The sequence below is a fragment of the Habropoda laboriosa genome, unplaced genomic scaffold (genome assembly GCF_001263275.1).
Source record: "Habropoda laboriosa isolate 0110345459 unplaced genomic scaffold, ASM126327v1 scaffold212, whole genome shotgun sequence".
Taxonomy (NCBI): domain Eukaryota; kingdom Metazoa; phylum Arthropoda; class Insecta; order Hymenoptera; family Apidae; genus Habropoda; species Habropoda laboriosa.
Window position 1 is genome coordinate 1,620,800 of NW_017100509.1, and position 9,233 is coordinate 1,630,032.

Sequence of the window (9,233 nt, forward strand, 5' to 3'; positions counted from 1 at the left end):
AAAAAAAAAAAATAAATTGAAAAAAATTTAAATAGTACACACACGAGTAAACCTTCTTTGGTTCACAATGAAAGAAATGATACGAATATTACATACAGATCCACGAGTTTAAAACGTGAAAGTGTTATTAAGGAGAAGAAAAAAAGAAAAAAAGATGAAGAATGTATTAGGAAAATTACGCTAAAACTACGGAAGCGCAGGAAATTACAGTCATTCCCATTAAGCCACCGCGCTTCGTTTGAAGTAGTAAGCAGAAAGCTGAAGGAAAGTTTGTTTGTGAAATATTTCGTAAACATGAGTCCAATATCTTTCGGTTCTCCATTTACTCGCGAAGTTTCATCGAAATCGGTAACATTTCACGTGACTCCGTCGGTAAAGTGTTAAATTGAACGAAACTACGTTTTACTACTGCTTTCTAGAAAGTTTGACACTTTGCACCTTGCCACTACCGAGTCCAGAATCGTACTCTTACGTATCCTTCAGCTACTTCAGATCTAAGTAAAATTTCTATCGATAAATTCTTCGCGACAATTGAAACAACATTAGATCAACGTTAATTGATATTTAAGAATAATTTTATTTTCATCAGATTATGATTTTTCCTCGATCAAATATAATACTAAAAAATGTAGTTCTCGAATGGGAATTATTGTAATAGGAATTAGGACGTTAGTTCAGAAACATTCATAATGACCGAATTTCAATTAAAAACAAAGATGTTATAAAGGAATAAAATGAAAATTCACCAACAATAAATTTCCGTCAGATTTTTTTTTTCTAATTTTAAACGATTTCTGCATGCAATGTTTTTTTTTTAATATTTTCCCTTTACGTATGACCTTTCCAATTAATTTGCGTTAAGAAGCACAGTTAAATGCTTCTATTTGCAACTTTAAGGTATTTACTTTAAAGCTTCAACTGCTCAATTTATGCGCATGAAATTTCTATAGAATTACATTTAATTCTATATTACCATTATTCGTTACGAAGTAACGTAGATGAAAAATTTTTCCACCAATTTACCAATTGTCGATAATGAGATCGTTGTTATCGATTGAACGTATCGTAAAATGTGCTCGAGATGAATTTCACGCGAACTGTTCGTTTCACATTAGTCTGTGCGCGTTTCACGGGGATGTTAATTTAATTTCAGTTGAAACTGGATTTTATTCCGTGCGAAATTAAATAATAACGTTTATGAAAGCGAGATGAATCCTGTTATTTGAGGAGTATCGACGAAACGAACCGTATCATTTTTAATGATCGTCAAATGTGCACGTATGTGGCCGTAAATCGAGATACGTTGAACAATTTATCTGTATAAAAAGACGAGCACGAAACTGAAAGGATCGGTCGTGTGTAACATCGAGCTCCACTTTTATTGAACACCGTCGCGTACAGTTCATTAATGCTTTGTGTTGTTACGCAAGATATTTTACGAACTATTGATGAGAAAAGGTGTTACACGTCGTTTCTTGTTGTATGCATTTTAAAGCCGTACTCTTGTTATAAAAATTATTAAAAGAAAAACAAATATTATAACATTGATATAACAAATGTCATATTTACGCGTAGCGAAACAAATGTATAAATTGAAATTCGAGATACGTTACGAAGTACCATATATATGTATATCTCGATATTCCGTTATAGCGCATATTAAATTTTACAGAAAGATAAAGGTTGTAAATATTGGTAGGGAAAAATATTATACCGCGGAGTATAATAGTTTGAATTTTCCTCACTAAAACAGTTACTTTTGAAAGTCAAATGAAAATTTACATTCTTTTAGAGACAAATACATAATTCCTATTGAAAATAAAACGAAAAAATAAGAATTTCGATTCCGATTAAATATACATTTTCATTGAAGATATTGTTTTTTAGAAAATGGAAAAAACAACAATCTCCTATCATATAAGTTTTCATAAATAATTTTGTTTAACGATAAACATGATAGTACATGAAATATGAAATTCTTAACATTTAAAATGAAAAAAATTCAAAATATTCTATTAATAATTGCTTTTCAATTAATAATCATTATAATATGTAACAGTTGAATTCTTTTAAAACTGTATATAAAATATAAAGTACATCTGGGCTAATTATCTGCATATACTTCGCGTAGTAAATTATGTTTAAAGATGTATTCTCAAAATTTATAATCTGGCTAAAATAAACAGTTGAACATATGCGTTATCTTGGTAAAAATCTAACTTCACCAGCTGAAAATTACATTTCTATACCAGGGGAAAATTTATTTATAGCATTTTTCGAATAGACAAATATCTAACACTCGATCTTGTATCAAAATATTATTATGCACCAGATACAAATAACCATAAGAGATAATGTGATCTGTATAGTGGTGTATGTCCGATAGTGTCGTAAAATGTTACTTCATCCTTTTAACTTTAATCGTGCCCGAGTTTTCGACGCGAGTAAGCCCAGTCTGATTCATATCTATTTTGTTATCTCAAAGCGTGACTAATGCTGTCATAAGAGAAATCATAACGCATAATCCACATATCTGCCTATTTTTTTTTCCTTGCTTGATAGGACATAAGATGAGATTTGATACATGTATCACAATACCGATTGGGACTAGTCAATGAATTCGCCATAACAGTTTCGGTGACTGCAGGTGCTCCCGAAAGAACAATTGCACCTGCGAGTTACCATTCGACAAGGGACATACAATGAAGTGAAGCATGGTTCAATGAAAGAAGTAAAAACAATTCGTTGCATACTATTTTTTAAGGGAAGGAACGGCCGATAAAGAGATTAGATGAATGTAGGGCACAAGAAAAGAGAAATGAAATCACCTCCATGATTGTTGAAGGAGCTCGGTGTCGACTCGAAGGCTGGGATGCTCGCGTGGGAGAGACCGAGAGTCAATCCGAGAAGTACAGTACTAGCCGCCAATAACATTTTCCTTGCTTCCTGTTCCCAGGATACGCCGATTATCAATTCTCCGGTCGACAGCACTTGACTTATCACTCGCAAGAACTCGCTTTTTAAAAGAGCATCGTCGTCTACTGCACGACTCGCTTGCGACACCACGCACAATCGCGAAGTCAATATTTGAGCAGAATATCGATTCGCTAGAAAAAGTAGTGTCGATTCTCGTCGCTAGTCGGCGCACAGGTACCACGCTTGGAGATTAAGCATGAACATGGATGAGCTGTACCACGAAAATTCAAGACTGAAGAGTTTTATACAAATCGATGATTTAATGTGATCGCAAATACAAATTTTGCAGACACATTACGTATATGCTAAACTTTTTCTAACAGATGAACGTAAATTTCTAAAAGAACTACTTAAACGAGAGACTAAATAGCAAAGTCTGATGATTCAACAATCCAATGCATTTTACTTCTAGCCTCTTCCCGCAAGAGGCGCTTGAACTTCCACCATTTTCTATGGAAAGAAATGTATAGTATAAAACACCAACGTTTAGTTATATTTGATGCCATACTGAGCTATTAATTAAAAAGGTAAAAAAGTAATATACGTATATGAAAATGTTGCACAAATACATTTATAAATCATGTTTTTGTTATAACAGAAATTATTTCATTTATATATACAGTTATAATTCAGATGATAAAAGGTTGTCCTTAAATCACTTTAACGTATTATTTTAATAAAACAAAGTTAATTTTTATATTTTCTTAATTACACTTTAATGAAATTAATTTCTAATAAGCTTTCATTCCCAATAGTAAATTTATGACACAATTACAGTATTGTAATAAATTTATTAAATACATTTTGATTACTATACATTTTTCATACTGAAAGTTTTGTATTACAATAAGCATAAATATTTCAAAATGTAATAATATATTTTACCAAAGTATATATTCTAAAATTTAATTTATATTTCTGTTACGTATTAACATTTTTATGTTATTTTATACATTTCTCATTCAAACAGTGACATATTAAATGAATTTACTAAGAAATAGTTACTAATTCGAAATTGTTTTGGTGAAATATGGATGAAATATTTGGTGAATACAAAAATTTTTACATTTTTTAAATTATTATCAAGTAGTCATTTATTTATATCTTAACAACTATCATTTACAATTTTCATCAGAAACTTATGATAATAAACAAATTAATTACAATGAATATATTGTTACGTCCTGTGGTCTTCCCGCGTAAAAATAAAATCACTAGATAAGGCCCAATGGCCACGAAAGGTCCACAAAACAAAAGTTAGAAACTAATGGACACCATCCGTCGATAAGATACCGGTCGCAGCATAGATTGGCTGTCAGATACCACAGTAGATAAGGAAAGGTTACAACGACGTCGATAAAAGGGCAGTTATGGTGTGATTAACGGTTTCTTTGATGCAGCATTAAACGTGTTGCGTAGATTTATGTTTGACAATTTCTCATTACGTTTGTACGCGTTGGTTGAAGTTTAATATTCAAATAAAATTGAGAATCGTGTTCAAAATGTTACTGCTAAAGATTTCGATGGAATAGGCATTAACTAGAGTCTGAATTAAAATAACCTAAATATATTGTAACAATAAAAGTTAACGAAATATAATTAGAATACAATATAGTTAGGATTTAAGTAGATAGCAGAGCTTGTAACTTAACAACATTTAGAATTGTTACAATTAAGATTACAACGAACGCTAAACCGTGTGTTATAATACCGACAGTTGGCACGAGAATTATGACACGTTGTCTCAAGCAATCGTTCCCGTCTCCAGACAATCTTACGTAACGGAAAAACAATTAACGAACGATCAATAAACAAAAGAATATTTCTTTTTAAATTGAGAGTGGTGCTTGACGCCAAGATTCTCGCTTTAACATTTTTATATAAATAACAATTAAAATTATGCAAAGGCCCCTTATTCAATGGTATAATAGATATGGGTTGTATTTCAATATAAGATAAAATTATAATTATAGATTACTTGTTTTACTATATTTACTCGTTTCGTACGAAAGAAAAACTATCGTGAAATTCGTGGTGTGCAGGCCAGCAATAGGCTGATTCACGCTTCATGAAACAGGCTGATTGGTCTTCACCTAGTTATATTTTTTTCTTTGCGAAAAGACCACCAAACGCAACAATATCTTTCAAAAGTTCCTTATAGAAAAAACCAACAAGGTCAGTGTTTTTTAAAAAAATAAAGGAACTTCTATAATTTTGGTAAAATTTTAAATATTTATTATGAAAATTATAGATAGTTTATTATGTAATAAACTATTAATCCCCTTTTTGAATTAAAATTAAAGGAGTACGTTAGCTCTTGCCTAATTTTTGATGTCTGAATATTTAAAATAGTATTTAGATATTTTTATGTAAAAGGACTGTAGTAAAAATTTAATAATTTAATGTTGGTACGTATCGTACATCATTTCAGTGTATAAAAAGTTTACTAAAGTCACAATTAAGTCTAGAAATTGTTAGTTATCAGATTGGCTGGAATGATGTCCTAACTAGAGAACTATGTTTAACCGACAAATTTATAAGTACCGGGGTTTTCCTTTACAGTGCATAGTATATATGGACGAAAACTGTTATTCAATAGTCAGTTGATTTTAATTTTTGCGTGTACACTGTAATTGAAATATACCGGAGACTTCATACGTGTGTGTATTAATTCCAATGTACCATAAGAACTAGTAAACATTCGATAAAAATTTGAGAATAAACAGCATAATTTATTTATTGAAGTGTTTTACTCTAATTAATAAAGAAAATGGCTGATGCAGATACTGCCTGGGTAAATATCAGTTATAATATGAATATAATGCTTAGAAATTTAACTGTACTGTACTTTTGTATTTTTATATAAATTGTTCATTTTTGTACAGGATGATATGTTAGCAATTGCTAAATTACGACAACAAGAGTATTATGAACTTCTTGCAGAATGGACAGAATATAAGGAATCTGAATATAAGTACTTAAGGCTAAATATTGGTTTTGCAATGTTTGGTCCTCCATCAGAAAATCCAGAAAGCAATGTTATGTTACATGACATGCTCACAGAGACTAATAATTATGACATTTCTAGTACAATTTATTACAAACCTGACGCTGAAAAAATGATAGACAGTATATATAAAAAAGTATGTGAATTTGGAAAAAGATCTATAATTTATGAAGAAGGATGTAAATGCGATAGAACAGATAAAGAATCGATTTTTTATGGATTAATTTATAATATAACATTTCCTACTAGAGATATGTGTGTGGTATCTAAGAAGGAAAATGAAGAAAAGAAGGAAAATGAAGAAAAAGAAATAAATGTGTGTCAAGATCCAATTTTTAAAATAAAAAGGCATGTATATAATTCTGAGAAGAAAAAGTGTTTCCATGAAATATGGTATATTGATACATGTGCTAGAGTATATAAAGATTGGGAAAATTACAAAGAAACAAATATTTTACCACAGTGTACAATGGTGCTTCCAAAAGATGGCTTTTATCAACCTGATCCAAGTTGTGAAATTACTGTGGATTATTCAACAGTATGGTTAGAAACTGTAGAATCACCTGCATGTAGTACTGCCTCTGTAGCTGCTACCTATGTAGACGTAGTTTCTAACATTGTAGGTGTTGTTGGATTTGGTCTATGTGTTGCATCTGTGTTCACACCTGTTGGACCTGTAATAGCAGGTAGGTTGTATGAAATTGTGTTTCTGTAGGATGTGTATATCCATACATGTGTATAAATTATAAGTAACATAATAAATGTAGAAATTACTTTGGATATAATTTTGATATAGGCTTTATATATGTTTACATAAGTAGTTTTCAGAAAGATAATTTAAAAAATGAAATTTTGTTCAAACCAATTTATAAAAAGTTATGCTGAAAGTTATTTTTTCTTTTTAAAAAGAGTAGAAATATATGCGAGACTGCAATGACAGTATTATAATTGTAGGCGCGGGAATAGCTTCTGGGGTAAGCGGTGCATGGACTTTTGGCAGATCAACAAGCCACTTGGTAGATAGATACAATCATGAACAAAGTATTAGCCCACTGGATAGAAGTGCATTTTGTTCATGGTTATCTATAGGTGGTAGTACAGTTGGTATAGCTTCAAGTGGAGGGAATATTATTCTTTCCAAGCTTGTTCAAAATGGTAAGACTATAGGTCTAGCTACCAAAATCGCATATAATTCATTAATAATAAGTAGTTTAAGTATTAATGGCGCTGGTATAGCATATCAAGCATATTGTATGTATGAAAAATATACACAAGGAGAAGAGATTAAAGTTATAGATGTAGCACTACTGTCAGCTCATATTTTATTCTTTGGTAATACCGTTGTAAATCAACAATTTGCGGGAGATCTCATTGAATCTACCCAAGGTCAAATTTTAGAAGATTATAGAGCTACAATACGATCCAAGCATCTTCGCAGGCAATTTAATCGTGCAAAACGTACCGCTGCTGCAAATAATGTAGATAAAGCATCTGAAAATGCTGAAGTTATACGTTATGTTAATAGAAAAATAGACTTGAGAATTAAATCAGGCAATCCTGTTATATCTAATACTAAATTGATTGATAACGGGAAAACGAGGATTGATGGCGTTATGTTATTAGATCCCATAATATTTGTAAGGACATTTATTAAGTTTAAACCCGACCTGTCTAGTGAGGTTAATTCTACAGAAAATAAAGAGGGTGAGAATGAAAGTATGTTTATCCAATTGAGAGATTTGCTATTGACTTTATTGCAGAAATTTAATTCAAATGATACTAATGCAAGATTTAACACTACCAGCTATGATGATATATTGAGAGACATGAAATGTATAAAGGATGCCCCAAGTGTTCTCATGTTGATATTTAAAATAGCTAGTTTTCTAACAAAGAAATGTTCAACATGTTCAGATTGCATAGTTGAAGCAGTTCGTTTTATTTGGTATTATGTAAAAGCAAGTTTAAAGGAAACTCTTTTAGGTACATTTAAAATGGCAGATAGACAAATGCAAAGAACATTAAATAAACTTATAACAACTTTGTACCAACACTTGGAGGAGATGGATGAAAGGTTATTTTCAGCTTTTAAAGAATATCTAAATAGTGTTTCTAGGGAGAAACATCCTACTGATATAGGGAGAAATTAAGAAACAACTGTTTATATTTACATTTTATACTGACTTTAGAGAATCTTTATTAGAACAAACACATGTGCTTTCACGTCGTCGCACAAACACGTCGCATCTTTACATATCAGCTATGCTAGGAAACAGGAAAGAATGTTTGTTATTTGATGAAATTTTCTATTTTCTTCAAATGTTGATATATTTGTAATTAATATTATATATACTGTATTTGTAAGTACGCTACATGTAGGTAAATTTATAAAATGATTCTATCGTTAGAACAAACGGCTCGCAATAATAAGGATAGAAAGAATGAGATTGCAAGAGTTTCTTTTCTCTACTAACACTGTATACCAAATTCACATTCGTGTAATATTTGTCAATTATATGCGATATATTTTATTATTGGAGATGGAAATAAAATTACTGCCTTTTTAAAAATAGTGTAATAAATTTTTATAGATAATTGTAGAAATACAGCATAGAGTATTATTGTCTCCTTTGTATTAAACATCTGAATTTTTTATTCCCTAATTTTTATAAATAATAGTTCTGTGATTTTTCAAAACTTTCAACCTATTGCTAGTTGATTTTGATTTTAAGGTTACTTAGGAAGTAACGCGTTTACTAAATAGTAGGATTATTTTATAAAGTATAGCGTAAACGATATTAATAAATATCAAATAGTATTATTTGCACTGGTTTCGTTTTAATAATTATTCGGAGCAAATTTCGTAGATGTATTCCCTTAAAAGCGTTCTCCAGTAACATTGCTGCGTTAATAGAAATTGTCACAAAGGGATTGTCAGTTTTGTTATCGAGTTTAAGTACGACAGGAAAGTTTTACGAAGCAGTTTCAACTAGTATATTTGCTAATTTCTTTCGTTATATTCGTCTTATGTTTATTAATAATTTTACCAGAGGTTGTAACAAAAATAATGTACGCGTCATCTTTCTATTTTAACAGTATATCTTCATCTGGTTAGGTATAATAACTTTGTTTAGAAGGTTCCACTGCAAGCTGCACTTGGAATTTTCTGAGTTTAATTAATTCATCCATGATTAAATTGATCGATGACACGCAGTGTCCCGCAAAATTTCCAGGCGGTACAGCCGTTTTA

General features: G+C 30.7%; 2 protein-coding genes across 2 annotated transcripts in view; one reads left to right on the forward strand and one right to left on the reverse strand.

Annotated features, from left to right (window-relative positions):
- The window catches only part of LOC108576212 (calsyntenin-1), a 12,309-nt gene extending 9,223 nt beyond the window's left edge, over window positions 1-3,086 (reverse strand). The window contains 1 exon segment of the mRNA XM_017939160.1: window positions 2,829-3,086. Coding sequence (XP_017794649.1) covers window positions 2,829-2,934 — 106 coding nt within the window. The 5' untranslated portion in view covers window positions 2,935-3,086.
- Window positions 3,087-5,584: 2,498 nt separating this feature from the next.
- On the forward strand, window positions 5,585-8,400 carry LOC108576245. The gene is made up of 3 exons (XM_017939203.1): window positions 5,585-5,770; window positions 5,862-6,669; window positions 6,938-8,400. The coding sequence occupies exons 1-3, from the start codon at window positions 5,747-5,749 to the stop codon at window positions 8,131-8,133; spliced, it is 2,028 nt and encodes a 675-aa protein (XP_017794692.1). The 5' UTR covers window positions 5,585-5,746; the 3' UTR covers window positions 8,134-8,400.
- The last annotated feature ends 833 nt before the right edge of the window (window positions 8,401-9,233 follow it).

Bases quoted from the DNA above. Each gene is read 5' to 3' on its own strand.
- LOC108576245 (XM_017939203.1), top strand. From the start codon at position 5,747: ATGGCTGATGCAGATACTGCCTGG. The intron at 5,771-5,861 runs GTAAATATCAGT...ATTTTTGTACAG, and splicing joins CTGATGCAGATACTGCCTGG to GATGATATGTTAGCAATTGC. The intron at 6,670-6,937 runs GTAGGTTGTATG...TTATAATTGTAG, and splicing joins TGTTGGACCTGTAATAGCAG to GCGCGGGAATAGCTTCTGGG.